Source organism: Taudactylus pleione, unplaced genomic scaffold (assembly GCF_031769625.1).
Source record: "Taudactylus pleione unplaced genomic scaffold, aTauple2 ptg001161l, whole genome shotgun sequence".
Lineage (NCBI taxonomy): Eukaryota > Metazoa > Chordata > Amphibia > Anura > Myobatrachidae > Taudactylus > Taudactylus pleione.
In genome coordinates, this window is record NW_028285562.1 from 913,075 (window position 1) to 928,685 (window position 15,611).

The following is a 15,611-nucleotide window of genomic DNA, read 5'->3' on the forward strand; positions in this document are numbered from 1 at the left end:
ACGCAATTCTTATTTTTCTTGGTTTTAGACTTATTGTAGTGGAGTACATACGTACATTTGAAAAAGTTCATTAAAATGATGTTCTGTAAACACAACATTATGGGTAATGTAGTGCTCCAACGTCTGCAGAGACAGTGTTAAGGCCCCCATACATCAGCAATTGATTGCAGCAATCGTGCAATTTGCAATCGATTGTGTGTAAAAATCTTTCACTTTTTCAATCGATTGTGGCAATTCTGCAATCGATTGAAAAAGGGAAAGATTTTATACACAATCGATTGCAAATTGCACGATTGCTGCAATCAATTGCTGATTTATGGGGGCCTTTACCCCTGATGTGCTTAGATACATTTACTCAGCAGCAAAGTGTCCCTTGAAAATCTTTTTATGATGTTGCCAACTAACAGAAATGTAGGTGTGGATTTTAAAATGTATTATTTCCTTTCAAAATTGTGGTGGTACATTGGCGGGTCCAGTCGCAGGGGAATCACAGTCATCACAAGACAATCATCCTATATGTACAAAACAATCTTGACTAAAGGATTCCCGTTTATTGGACATGATGACATAAAATGAATCAGGAAAGGAAAAGGGTAGGGATAAAGGATAAACATGAAACTCACAATATAAAGGTGAAAAAGGAAACCATATTATAAGGTTACATAGGGTTTTAAGCCAAAACGACAGTTGGTAATTCTCCGTAGGGTCTTATTCCTGTAATCCTGAGTTATGTCACAGCTATAGCTCTGACTTGTAGGAAGGATTTACCAGTCGCTCCCATTAATTAGAAAGCCCTGGTTATCTGCTAGTGTAAGCTACGCTGCCAGCACTGACAAGAGACCATTCAAACGTTGGGCCGGTCTGCAATTGTTTTCTGGGGCACCGTGTTCTTCTTGGTAAACGTAAAACAGTGAGTATTACTTCTTTCTTTTAATTGTAATAAATGTACATTTATATAGACAGATCCACTGACAAGAGGGGAGTTCACAGATCTTACACTGTAATGCGGTGGTTCTCAACCCCTTATTAGCTAGAACCCCAAGTCTTAGTGAGCTGTTGTGTTTATACCCCAGGAGGCAGGTGCACAAAGTTTGCATATCTTCAGTTGGGGCAAAGAAGGGGAAGGTGGAAGTTAGTCCAGATCTGATGCACCCCTATAATCATATGTATATAATAATTGGCAAATAGGCTGATATTGGGTAATGGCAGTGTCGGAGTAGCACTGCTGGGAAAAGAGGCTTCTACTAGCAACCAGGGGAATTATGAGATAGGAACAGGAGTGTAGTGAAGGGCAGAGAGGTGCCGGTGGTAGGGGATTTGATTATTGGAGGAGAGATAGGGTAGCCTGCTGCCTGGATGGTAAATGATGAACAGCTTGAGTTCTCCTTGGTCCCCAGGTTTGGCATATAGTGAATCAGGTCAATTGATTGTTGTAAAGGGCTGGGGATGACCCAGTCGTCACAGTACATATTGGTATCAATTACAGAGTTAGATGTAGGGAATCGGTATTATTTACCACCTGACCCATGCCCGGCAGTTGGAATCACGACAGCGGCATCCCGGCAGAGGAGGAAATCCTGATCGTCAAAGGTAAGTATATACTAACCTATTTCTACCCCCTAACCCCCCCTTCCCCTAGCCTAAACCTAACCTCCCGGGGGGGTGCCTAAGCCTAAGTCCCCCCAGGGAACCTAAACCTAACCCTCCCCCCCGGCGGCTATCCGCACTAGGCGTCCCTTCGACCGGGATGCCGGGCGTCGGGCTCCCGGCGTATGTCTAATGACAGGTGTCGGCATATCGACGCCTGTCTTTAGACCCTTGCTGGGATATGACAGTCGGGAAGCCGGCTGTCGGGATTAGGTCCGCCGGCTTCCCGACTGCATACCAGATGTAGACCAGTGGTTCTCAAACTCGGTCCTCAGGACCCCACACAGTTCACGTTTTGCAGGTCACCCAGCAGGTGCACAGATGTAATCATCACTCAATTACACATTTTAAGAGGTCCACAGGTGGAGCTAATTATTTCACTTGATTCAGTGTGGAGACATGAAAAACATGCACTGTTTGGGTTTGAGTTTGAGAACCTGTGATGTAGACGATCATCCAAAACGATTCTGCATCATCCCGAAAGTGAAAGTCCAAATGGAACTTCCATGTGTAGGCCACACGCCGGCTAGACCTGCATTGGTGGGCCCATCTGAAATTTCAGGTGGTTATGCAAGCAATTTTGGGCTGTGGGACCCAGTGTTGTAAACTGAGAGCAAGGCCCTCCAAGGTATTCTTTAAATAATACCTGTGCCATGTCCTACACATTGAAAGACAGCGGGGGCTTAGGGAAGTGAATAAGTGACCAAGGTGTTATTGAGGGAAAGATGGTTTTGGAGAATTGGGACAATTTCTCTCTTGGCTGCAAGTCTCTACATCAATGGGGGGAGTCAGCATTTCTGGGGAGAATATGGTCAGACATCTGGAGGTGTTTTTAAACTCGGGGAGGGTGGTGATATGAGCAGTGTACACAATACAGTGTAGACAGAGAACAGGGCTTCATCACAGAAAGCGGGAGACATGTAAGGGTTATAAAGTAAAAATATGAGATATGGTAAGAACTTACCTTTGTTATCTCTATTTCTACGAAGTCCATAGAGTTCCACAGGATACCTTGGGGTATTCAGGCATCGGGCACCATAGAGTTAAGTTTCAGCCTCCAGGATGCACTAGGGTCCCCCTCTTATACCCCGCCAAGGCATCTCAGTTACGTACCAAGCCATAGGCCGGAGGAGAAGGAAGAGAGAGAAAAAAGATCTGGACACACACAAGAATCACATTCTCACCAGAGGGAGACGGAAAAACCGGTGACCAGAGCAAAGCCCATCTGCAGCACAGGTGCGACAGGGCGGGAGTCCTGTGGAACCCTATGGACTTCGTAGAAATAGAGATAACAAAGGTAAGTTCTTACCATATCTCATATTTTCTACATCAGGGTCCATAGGGTATCCACAGGATACCTTGGGGATGTCCCAAAGCAGTATCCTTCAAGGGCGGGGACGCTCCTGTGCTGAATGGAGAATCCGTCGCCCGAAGTAAGCATCCTGAGAGGCCAAGGTGTCAAACGCATAATACCTCACAAAGGTATGGACAGAGGACCACGTGGCAGCCTTGCATATCTGGACTGCCGAGGCACCACATCGAGCTGCCCACGAAGGACCCACAGACCTAGTGGAATGAGCCCTCACAGAGGAAGGAACTGGAAGGCCTTCATGAAGATATGCTTCTGAAATGGCCATACAAATCCAGCCTGCCAAAGTCTGCTTTGAAGCAGGCCAACCCTTTTTACGGAAGCCATAGAGGACAAACAATGCGTCCGACTTCCTAAACGAAGAAGTGTGGTCAACATAAATCCTTAAGGCCCACACAACATCCAAAGTGGCCTCACCTACGGAAAGGTCAGGTGAGTTAAAAGCCAGCACAACGATTTCCTCGTTGATGTGGAAACTCGAAACAACTTTGGGAAGGAAACCAGGACGAGTGCGCAGTACCGCCCTGTTCCTATGAAAAATCAGAAAAGGGGGTCTACAAGAGAGAGCCCCTAAGTCAGAAACACGGAAAATTGTTTTAGCTGTCAGCCATTTAAGGTCCACTGAGCCCAGTGGTTCAAACGGCGGTCCCTGGAGAGCCCTCAGGACCACAGCTAAATCCCAAGGCGCCACCGGTGGAACAAAAGGTGGCTGAATTCGGAGAACACCTTGCATAAAGGTGCGCACATCAGGGATTGCAGCAATCCTACGATAGAACCAGACGGACAGGGCAGACACCTGTACCTTCAGAGAAGCAAGGCGAAGCCCATGGTCTAGTCCCGCCTGTAGAAAAGCCAACACTCTAAACAGACGGAACTCCCGAGGTGCATAACCTCTCGGCTGACACCACTGGAAGAATGTATGCCACACATGATGGTATATTCTTGCAGAAGAAGGCTTCCAAGCTCTTAGCATAGCCCGTACTACAGAGCTGGAAAAACCCCTGGACCTTAACATGGCCGTCTCAACAGCCACGCTGTCAAAGACAGCCAAGTCAGGTCCGGGTGAAGACAAGCACCCTGTGACAGAAGATCCGGTCGTAGCGGCAACCGCAGAGGACTGTCCACGGACAGACCCTGAAGGTCTGAGAACCAGTGCCGCCTGGGCCACGCGGGAGCCATCAACAGGAGCGTCCCTCCTTCCTGTTTGATTTTCCGGATTACCCGTGGAAGAAGGGAAAATTGAGGAAAGAGATAAGCAAACCGGAACGTCCACTGGACGGACAGCGCATCCACCAGAGACGCCTTTTCGTCTCTTGTGAGAGACCCGTACACCGGCAACTTGTTGTTGTGCCGTGACGCCATGAGGTCGATCTCTGGAAGATCCCACCTGTCCACCAGAAGTTGAAAGACGTCCTGGTTCAAAGACCATTCCCCCGGATGAACGTCCTGGTGACTGAGAAAGTCCGCCTCCCAGTTGAGAACTTCCGGGATGAATACTACTGATATGGCTGGGAGATTGCGCTCCGCCCAGACCAGGATGCGGGACACCTCTACGAGTGCCGCCCGACTTCGGGTTCCTCCTTGCCGATTTATGTAGGCCACAGTGGTGGCGTTGTCCGACTGGACCTGCACGGGGTGACTTTGGAGAACCCGCTGTGCCTGCTGGAGAGCATTGAAAACGGCACGGAGTTCCAAGATGTTTATCGGAAGCTCCTTTTCCGCCTGAGTCCATCTGCCCTGGAACAAGTGTGGACCCGTGACAGCTCCCCAGCCCCGAAGGAGCCTGGTAGGACACAGCGCTACATACACAGACCTGAACCAAACGGAGGAGAGGTATGCCGGGGGACCCAGACCGCGATGCCACCGCTCCCAAGCTTCCAGCAGTGTTCACCATGCGTCCTGTAAAGATGGCCACCGAGGAGCATAGAGGAGGCCGGCCTGGGGGAGGAGCGCTGCCACAGGGCCAGTCAGCACAGTGCAGAAAGGGCTGTGTGCAGCGGGGGTGGCGCCGGCTGTGTACAAGGAAGGCGTGCTCCCCTGGCATGCAATTAACCCCTGGGACGCCGCAGCGCTACCGCTCAGCCGCAGTCCGCTGTCCCAGGGGTGTAGTGGAAGCGCAGGTTAGGTACCTGGCTCCATGCTGCAGCCAGTCCCCAGGGAGCCCTCTGCCTGGGGACTCTGGACCATGTTTCAGCAGGGTCCCACCGCGGGACCCCGCTGCTTACCTGCTGCCCCCTTGGATCCGGCCATGGCCCCAAACATCTGGGGTCACCGCTAGCTGTGACCCCAGATGCTTACCAGCATCCCTGGATCGGTACCGGCGTTCTGGTACCGGTGGGGGTGTAGGGAAGACAGCATGGACGTCAGCACTGACTGTCCATGCTGTACTTCCAGATGTGCAGCCACAGCTGCATTAAAGAAACTTCAGGGGCTAATTCTAGCCCACCTCTAAACAGGTGCATCCGACTCCGGCCGGGCACCAAACGAAACTGAGATGCCCTGGCTCAGGGGCCTGACGTCATCACCTATACCCCAAGGTATCCTGTGGATACCCCGTGGACCCTGATGTAGAAATAAGAAGGTACTGAAAAATTGCAGCAAAAATATAAAATGTATGGTAATAAATGGCAGGCGCCATCCAAACAGCATAAGTCAACTAGAATTTATGTTGTAGGAAGACAGTCAAGTCTAGGAAAAATAGGAAAGGGAAAGGGGGCTTGTGTCATACTTGCCAACATTCCGATAAAGGAGGGTCGAGGAGGAGGGGGGGGGGCGGCGGAATGTTGGCAAGTATGACACAAGCCCCCTTTCCTAAACTTGTTATATGAGTCTGACGGAAGTCTTTGAGACTTCCGTCAGACTCATTTCATCATTCTCTCCCCTATAATTAGCATTCACCTCCATCTCATCTCCATTTTGGATTGATATTAATCCTCTGTACTCCTCGTAGCCTTTAAACTGGGTAAGTGTTTACTAATCTTACAAGCCCCTGGTAGTTTGTATACTATTTTCATAACAGAGTTTTATGGTTTGACTTACCTATCTTACATGAAATGTACATAAGTGTAATATTACAAACATAGGGCCTGATTAATTAGGGATCGTTATTGGTAAAGCATACCCAGATGGGCGATTGTTCATGCGCGAAGGCACCACTTCGATCGCATTGTGTTCCCACAGACCACAGGGAGCCATTTGTAGAGTGATTGACAGGCAGTGAGCGTTTGGGGGTGACACACGGGGGAGTGGTCGGAGAAACGCAGGCGTGTCAGTCCGTTTGAACGCCATTGCATGGGCGTGCATAAATTAGCCAGTGCGATTGCAAACGCAGCTTTAGCACTGCGTGCTACGAGGTTAGCAATTTCTAAGTAAGGTAAGGGCTGTTGTAATTCTGCGTGAGGGACCGATGGTACTCGATGTTACCGATGTTTATGGAGGTTTGCAAGGTATTACGGATGTGAGATAGCGGCAGTTGGCGTCTCTATGCTGGCATTGCGATTGCAATCATTAGCATATTTTTCGCAGCAGACCTGCGTGCGATTCCGGAGCTGCGGTCACAATAGCGATTTTATGGAGTAAAATTTGGAAAAACTAGATAAAAAAAACCTACCAGTTAATAGAATGCTAAGTATTAGCGCAGAATTATGGGAAGTGGCTTCAAAAGCGAACAAATCCCCGGATGCATAAAGAGAGGGGACAGATGTATGTGATGCTGACATAGTATTACCAGTGTATCATTCACTAGTTAGATCACATTTTAAAGATGGGGTCCAGTTTTGGGCACCTCATAGACATACTTGCCAACATTAAAGCTGCTCTATCTGAGAGGGGAAGCCAGATGAGAGACACGAGGTGAGTGGTATCATCATTGTGTCTGTGTAGCCCCTCCCCCACGCTGTACAAAGCCGTGATTCCCAGCATTGTAAAGCGGGGGGAGGGGTTCCGCAATGAGATGTGGAATTCCCTACCATATGCTGTAGTGGGAATCGGTATGACATACCGCCAGACTAAAGCCCGATAGATGTAATACCGATGCCGGAAGGCAGGAAAATGAAGATTCCGACAGGGTAAGTATTTAAGCTATTCCTAACCCCCCCCTCCCCACACCCTAAACCTAACCCTCCCGGGGGGGTGCCTAACCCCCCTTCCCCTAGCCTAACCCTCCTGGGGGTGTGTGCCTAACCCCTAGTCCTCCCGGGAGCCCTTAAACCTAACACCCCCCCCCCGCGCGGCTATCCGCCCCCGGCTTGCGTGGCGATAATAGGCGTCAGGATTTCAACACCCATCATTAGTCCCATGCCATAATTTCCTGACCACATACCGCTGTGGGGGATTAAGGAATGAAATATAAAAATAATATATGTAGCTATAATTAGTAGAAGATAATAGGGGGGTAATTGAGTCAGGAAATATATCCAATTGCCATTTTTTGTTTGCTTTGAGATGGGGAAGTTCTTTTTCCCCATTCTGCGAGGTTAGATGGCATCTGTCATACTGGGGAATGGGTTACTTCCCTTCCTCCTCATCACCACAACTAGGATTTATGAAGACTGAACTTGATTCACTTTTTTTGTTTTTCAACCTCACATATTATGTAATATGTGTGGACTCAGGAAACCTGCAGAGTTTACGTTGTAATATACAAAAGGTTAGTGCATTACCAAAAACCAGTCTGTGTTCTACAGAGCTTACACTCTAATTGAATATTAAACATTCGGTAGGGGGATATGAAGCATTTGGTAGAGCACAGATGTAGCCTAATGCATTTACAGTTGATTTAATGCAATATAAACACAAAACTCTGAAAACATTATACAACTATACTTTTATTTTTTGCATTAGGAAATGGAAGGAATGCCCGGCTTGCAAGTGCTTAATTTAACAGTCATCCGGTCTCAGCCACAGTCTGTGTACCAGCACTCCGTCTCCATTCCCTCCTACACGGACTACAAGCCTATGGATACGGAGCTCATCCCGCTCCCCAAAGCGGTCGTCTACCTGCTCATGGCGGCACTGGTTGTGGTGGGCGCTACTTATGCCATTATCGGACATCTTATCAAAGACTTAGCCCACGACATTGCAGGTACAGGTGCGCCATACAGAATCACAAATAGCAAATGTTCACAGCACCCTGAGCAGGACAGATTAAGGTGTGTGGGGGCCCCTACCAGTAAAATTGACAGTAAGATATGCTGGTGATGTTATTAAAAAGTATATTGTGTAAATACTTCCAGCACGACAAATGTGCCCCCCCCACGATGATGATGTACCTGTGTGTTGGGACCATTGGGCAACCACCCCTGCCGCCCTGTTCTTATTCCGGCTTTGACTGAAGTTTTATCATCCCCCAAATTGCAGGTTTCTCCAGCCATAGTTTGTAAACTTTAATCGGGAATCCAATTAGCCACCGAGGTTCTGCACATAGGGGGTATTTACGGGATGGGGTGCGAGCAAAACCGAGCAAGGTCTTCCTGTCTGTATAAACAGTGTAGTGTTATGGTGCACACAGACGGGATGATCGACAACGAAAACGATAGCATTGTGCGATCTCCCAGGTGTGCTGGACGATCGATATCGATCATCCAGCACGCCACCAGCTCACCAACGACTATAGTGATACGCAATCAATGATCGTGGGTCCCTATAGTAACCTGGTTGATATTGACCAGGTTGGCTAGCATGCACGGGCGACGGTCGATATCGACCATACTTGCCCACGAATCGCAGGTCATTTGGCACCAAAAAATGCTCGATATGATAACGATATGCTTGATATATCTTTATCTCTCATATCGTCCATTTTAATCGTACCGTGTGTACGCACCATAACGCAAGAGGCCCTGAGGGCACATTGCAGCTAAATGAATCACTTCCTTATAGGTATGTTTCAGAAAGATTGTTACTAGATGTACATTGCTGGCTAAGCACATGTGCCTAATTTCTATGGGGCCTATTCAGTAATACAAGACAATGGTCCTACGTAAATTAAGGAAACAGCTCGCCAAAATTTGCGACGGCACATCTAAATCTACTGGTTTAAATCAGTATTTCTCCAGTGCCGGAACCGCTGCTCCGAATAACATCAGTCTTCCGATCGCTATCATACACACTTTTGCCGCTAATTAGTAGCGCTGAAAGTTTTACACTGCCGGGTTTTGACCCGGAAGTGTTACTGTGCGTGACTGTAGTTCAGCGCATACTCACTACGAGGGCCGGGGGGGATCCAGATGGATCGCGTTTCACATTCCTGATCTCATCCAACTAGGAAGGAGCGGGACTCCATGGGACATTAGTACCCGCAGTGATACATTATCATTCCCTAGCTAGCGTATGGAGAGGTCCCACATTGGGATTGTACTGTGCGCCTGAGATCAGTGATATCGCCAGTGTTGGTGAATGGGTGTGTTACTTAAAAGACCCATTTACCTTGATGAATAGGCCCCTAAGTATTAAAACTGGCGTGCTTATATAGTCTGCATGAGAGACCATCATCAAACAGACAGGTTTATTCGCTTTAGAGAATATTTGGCCATTCAGTCCCTGTCGAGCTTACAATCCATATTCCCTATCACACACATACACACTAGGGGTAATTTTTTTGGGAGCCAATTAACCTACCAGTATATTTTTGGAGTGTGGGAGGAAACCGGAGCACCCGAAGGAAACCCACGCAAGCACATGGAGAATATACAAACTCCACACAGTCAGGGCCGTAGTGTAAAGTGAACCCACAACCTCGGTCAGTAATGCTAACCATTACACCGTCTGTGCTGCCATGACTGACGTTAGTGCAGATGATCCAATGCTGAATCCTCGGATGCAGCAGATCAGAGAAGCTGGCAGGAGATGTCTGTTTACACAAGACGCCTCCTGCGGCATCACCATATTATCACACAGCCGCTGCGTTGCTGTGTGATCTGCAGCCATCTCTGAATCAAGCTTGTACAGTAGTGATATGCATGTTCAAAGTCAAGTACAAAATGCAGGGAAATTCCTGTATAATCTGGGTTTGTGTGGTAAGATTGTTTTTTTTTTTTACACTTGCTAAAGAACCTATGAAAGTATTACGGTTTATTATATGATGACAAATGCACCAGGCCGATCATTGCTGAACATCTCATCTCCAGCTCTGTCTCCTCTCTCAGACTGCATCCTAGGCCCGCAGATGGAGGGCAAGCATCAAACAGCGCAGGAACTGAAGTTTGCAAAGAAGTCTCTACTACCTGTAAACGCGGATAAGGGGAATATTTACTGTTTGCCCGCTCAGCCTGAGGCGTGTGTAATCATGGGTGACGCCAACAAGACTCAGCACATGCCAGCATCATACAGCACAGACAGTGGTCAGCGGAAAGCGTCCCTACTAACTGTTTAAACCCTAGAGCTAAAACACTTACAGGGTGTTGTATACTATATTACTATATTCTCCTTACAGCCAATGAGGGACAGGCACATTACCTGGATGCCGTTATACATTCTGCAGCTTTGGGCTGAGAGCAGCTTGATCTAAGTAGCAACGCTACTTTAAGTATAACATGTAAAGCAAGTGGAAGCCATTGACTTGTACCAGCAGAAACCGAACAGTAAAATAAAACTTAGCCTTGGCTACAATGCGGACACCGGAGCGGATAACAAAAAAAAGACATTGGCACGTTGCAATTAGTTATTGCATATTGGAAAGATGCAAATATGCTATTTCATGTTTCCTCTCAGTCCGCACCTCATTCAGACGGCACCTGCCTAAAATGCAGTCCTACAGGGAGCGCATGTCGCCTCTGAGCCGACCTCTTCTTTATGGGACTTATAATTATTTCAGTATTTTTGACAAAGGTGCCATTTGCTTCTGGTTCCTAAACCAGTGAGGGACCTCCTGCGGACTGGGGAGTGACACTTTCAGATACATTTTGGAGACTTCAAGTGTTTTTATCCACTAACTTTTTTTTATTTATATTCTTGGGATGTGAAATAAAAATGTATCACTGTGAGATTTGCTGACAATTGTATTTCCTACAGTTGCTTACGGACGTTGTGGCTACCTGGGTTTATTAACGAATCTTCCCAGAAACCATACAACAGCCTTACAGAACCAGTCCATCTCGGCCTAGAGGTTTTTGCAGTGTGTTCCATTAGGGGATGCAATCAGGAAGCAGACAGTCTACATGCAAACTGCCGGCTTCCAGACTGTCTAATCCCGGCAGGGGTCTAATGACAGGTGTCATTTTACCTACGCCGGGAGACCGACACCCGGCATACCAATCGAAGGTAAGCCGGACGCGGACAGCCACGAGGGGGGAGGGTTAGGAGCTCCCGTGGGGGACTTAGGGTTAGGCACCCCCAGGGGGGAGGTAAAGGTTAAGCAACTCCCCCCCCCAGGAGACTTAGGTTTTAGTGGAAGGGGGGTTAGGGTTAGGCACCCCTAAGGGAAGGTTAGGGGTTAGGTTAGTTAATATAAAAAATACCTGTTGGGATCTTCACTGCCGGTGTTCCAGCGTCGGGATTCGAACCGCCGGACATGCTTTCATACTGATTCCTCCATTAGTCCTGTTTGGACTGATTATAGGCTAGTAAGCAAAGCTCAATCATGGTCACTGAGGCAAATCTCTCTTTAGTTTCCATTCCCATTGAGTTATTTGTTATTTGCATTAATACACAAATCTTCATCCCCTTCTTTCAGTGGCATGTTTTTAATTACATTTTCTTTATTACGTGATACAAATTTTATTTTTTATTTTTCATTTACAGTGGAGTCAGTCAAGTTTTTGGGCCAAATCGAATATTCATAAGCATACAGCCTACTTGCCATCGATCCTAGAGATCCGATAGACCAGGGGTTCCCAACCATAGTCCTCAAGGTACACTAACAGTCCAGGTTTTAAGGATCGCCATAATTGTGCACAGATGTCTTAATTAGTGCTTGTTATTTTGATTTTACCATCTGTACTCAAACATGGAGATCACTAAAACCTGCACGGTTAGTGTGCCTTGAGGACCGAGGTTGGGAATCACTGCGATAGACTATGCGCACATGACTGCAAATTGCCGGTTACACGAGCATGCGTGTGCTTTTGGTCTACATTTCACAAAATTTGTCAACTTCATTGTTGGTATATGAATATGCTGTTTTTGCAGATGTGTCTTTTCTTACTGTCGCTTCATTGATGCCAAATAGCCCCTCTTGGCATGCCAGGTCCTGTGTCGAGGGTCTTTTTCACTAAAATGTGCATCTTATTTGCATATTTAAAATACAAGTGACAAAATTACATTGCAAGCTAACCCTGATTAATTTGATGTGCGACCTTTGTACAGCTGTGTGCTACAGCGTCTAAATCTAAAAATGAGAGTTATGGTAAAATGTACCTGTGTTAACTCTCTTTCTTCAAAGTCCATAGGGTCCACAGGGAGACCTTGGGGTGTAGGTGGTGGTTGAGGACCGGGCACCACGCAGTTAAAACTTTCAGCTCCCAGGATGCATCGGTCCCTCTCCTATACCCTGCCCCCAAGGCACCTCAGTTCATGACAAGCCAAAGGCCGGAGAAGAGAAAAGGAAGACTGGTACCCACAAGAATCACATGCTCACGTAGAGGGAGACAGGAAACCGGTGACGAGAAACATAGCCCATGTGAAGCCGTGTGCGTCAGGGTGGGTGCCCTGCGGACTTCGAAGAAAGAGTTAACAAAAGGTAAGTTTTACCATAACTGTAATTTTCTTCTTCAGGCTCCATGGGGCTCCACAGGGAGACCTTGGGGATGTCCCATAGCAGTTATTCAAGGGTGGGGATGCTCCTGCACTGAGAGGAGAATCCAGCGTCCAACAGAAGCATCCTGAGAGGCAAATGTATCGAAGGCATAGAACCTCAGAAAAGGTATGGACAGAGGACCACGTGGCCGCCTTACAAAGCTGTTCAGCTGAGGCGCCACGGTCAACTGCCCACGAGGGACCCGCAGAGCGAGTAGAATGAGCAGTTACAGTAGCCAGTACAGGAAGGACTGCCTGTGTGTATGCCTGTGAGATAGTCATGCAAAGCCATCTAGCCAAAGTCTGTTTGTTGGCTGGCCCTTCTTGTGAAATCCAGAGCACAAATAAGGAGTCTGATTTCCGAAGAGAACTGGTATGGTCCACATATATCCTGAGGGCACAGATCACATCCAAGGAAGCCTCACCTTCCGATAAGTCTGGTGATTGAAAGGCTGGGACTACAATTCCCTCATTAATGTGGAAACTAGTAACTTTTGGAAGGAAACCAGGGCGAGTTCCAAAGCACAGCCCTGTCCTGATGGAATATCAGAAATGGGGAGCGACAGGAGAGCGCCCCTAAATCTGACACCCTTCTGGCAGACACCATAGCCGTGAGCCACTTGAGATCCGATTCCAGGGGTTCAAACGGAGTACCCTGATCGGCACAGAGAATTACTGACAAATCCCATGGAGCCACTGGAGGGACAAAAGGGGAGGTTGTATACGGAAGACACCCTGGAGGAAGGTGTGGACATCCGGATGTGGAGCAAGTCTACACTGGAACCAAATGGATAGAGCAGAGACATGCACTTTCAGCAAGGCAAGGCGGAGTCCAAGGTCCAATCCAGCTTGAAAGAAAGCCAGGGCTCTGGACATCCTAAACACTTGAGGTTCATATCTTCTGGTACGACACCAATGGAAATATGTATGCCACACTCTGTCAAAGACAGATGACCCAGGCCCGGATAAAGGCAAGGACTCTGAGACAACAGGTCCGGACGTTGAGGCAGCAGGAACAGAGTGTCGATGGAGAGACTTTGAAGAAGATCTGAGTACCAATGACGTCTAGGCCAAGCTGGAGCCACAAGCAGGACAGTGCCTCCGTCTTGTTTGAACTTCCAAAGAACTTGAGGAAGAAGGGAGACTGGAGTGAAATGGTTTGCAAACTGGAAGGTACACTTCACTGACAATGCATCTACTAAGGTTGCCTCGGCATCCCTTGCTCTTGACTCATACACCGCCAGTTTGGTATAGTGTCAGGAGGCCATGAGGTCCACCTCTGATAGGTCCCATCTGTTCACTAGGAGTTGAAAAACCTCTGGGTGAAGAGATCTTTCCCTGGTATGCAAGTAAGGCTTCTTCCCAATTGCGTACTCCCTGAAAGAACACCGCAGAGATGGCCGGGAGGTGACCCTTGGCCCATGTCAGAATGCGTGACACTTCTGTCATAGCTGCACGACATCGAGTGCCTCCTTGATGGTTGATGTAAGCCACTGTTGTCGCATTGTCGGACTGTACCTGTACCTTGAAGTATGTCCTGGGCCAGTATACAGCTCGAAGTTCCAATGTAGATTGGCAGGGTTAATATGACCGATGTCCAACGGCCCTGGAAGGAGTGTTGACCGGTCACTACGCCCCAGCCCCAGAGACTGCCGTCCGTTGTTCGGCGTACCCAGTCCGGGATCCAAAAGGGGCGACCCTTGGTTAGATGAGATGTCTGTAGCCACCAAGATAGGGACAGACGAACCTCATGAGAGAGCACCATCGTCTGAGCCCTGATCCGATGGTGCAACCCGTTCCACCTGGAGAGGATTAGCCTTTGCAGAGGCCTGGAGTGAAACTGAGCATACTCCACCATGTCGAAGGTGGATACCATGGTCCCAGAACCTGCATTGCTGAGTGGACTGACACTCGGCGATCGTGGAGGCAAGCGTCCTGAATATCCAGAGATACCATAAAGTCCCCATGCTCCATAGCTAGGATGATAGAGTATAGGGTTTCCATCCTGAACCTGGGTACCCTGAGGAATTTGTTCAGGGACTTGAGGTTGAGGATAGGCCAATGAGACCCATTCAGCTTCTGAACCAGAAAGAGTAGAATAATAACCGGTCCCTTGCTGAGATGCAGACTGGCACAATTACCCCTGCTTGCAGCAAGGACTGTATGACTCTCTCGATTTGCAGGGCCTTGTTTGGGTCTGAAAGAGTGCATGTGTAGAAAAATTGGTGGGGTGGTAGTCTTAGAAATGAGAGGGCGTACCCGTGAGAGACCACTTATCTTACCAAACTGTCTGTGATGGTTTGACATCAGCACTGGGCAACTGAAGAAGTCTGCCTCCTACTCTGGGGTTCCCCAGAGGGAGGCCCGTCCTGTAGGGCTGTGGGCTTGTCCTCGGATTTTGAAGCAGGGTGTCTGGTGGTCCAGGCCTGCTTGGTCCTGGGCTTAGCGGCCCTAGTGGAAGCCAACTGCCTAGGGAAGGACTGACCTTTAGGTTTTGCTTGAGGACAAAAAGGACCTAAAAGATGTAGACCGAGGCTTTGTAGTAGTAGACGCTAAAGGCAGAAATGCAGTTTTTGATGCCGCCAATGTGGTTACAGTCTTGTCAAGGTCTGGCTTAAACAAGATTTATCCGTTGTAGGGCAATACTTCTAAGCCCTTCTTAGAATCCGCATCGGCTTTCCATGAGCGAAGCCGCAGGGTACGGTGGGCAGACAGGAATGGCGCCCTGAGCTGAGGCGCCACTTTAATGGGGGAAGGCTGACCTCTCCATGCTGATTAACCACCGGAACGCTGAATTCCCAATCCATATGTACCCTGGTGGTCTAGTGGATCACTGTGGACAAAGCCTGTGTTCACTCTCGGC

General features: G+C 48.2%; 1 protein-coding gene across 1 annotated transcript; it reads left to right on the forward strand.

Moving 5' to 3' along the window:
- Positions 1-862: 862 nt before the first annotated feature.
- Positions 863-10,452, forward strand: LOC148453417 (uncharacterized). Its single transcript, XM_088462194.1, has 3 exons — positions 863-910; positions 7,859-8,099; positions 10,162-10,452. Exons 2-3 carry the CDS (start codon positions 7,862-7,864, stop codon positions 10,386-10,388), a joined length of 465 nt encoding a protein of 154 aa, XP_088318320.1. The 5' UTR covers positions 863-910; positions 7,859-7,861; the 3' UTR covers positions 10,389-10,452.
- Positions 10,453-15,611: the final 5,159 nt, after the last annotated feature.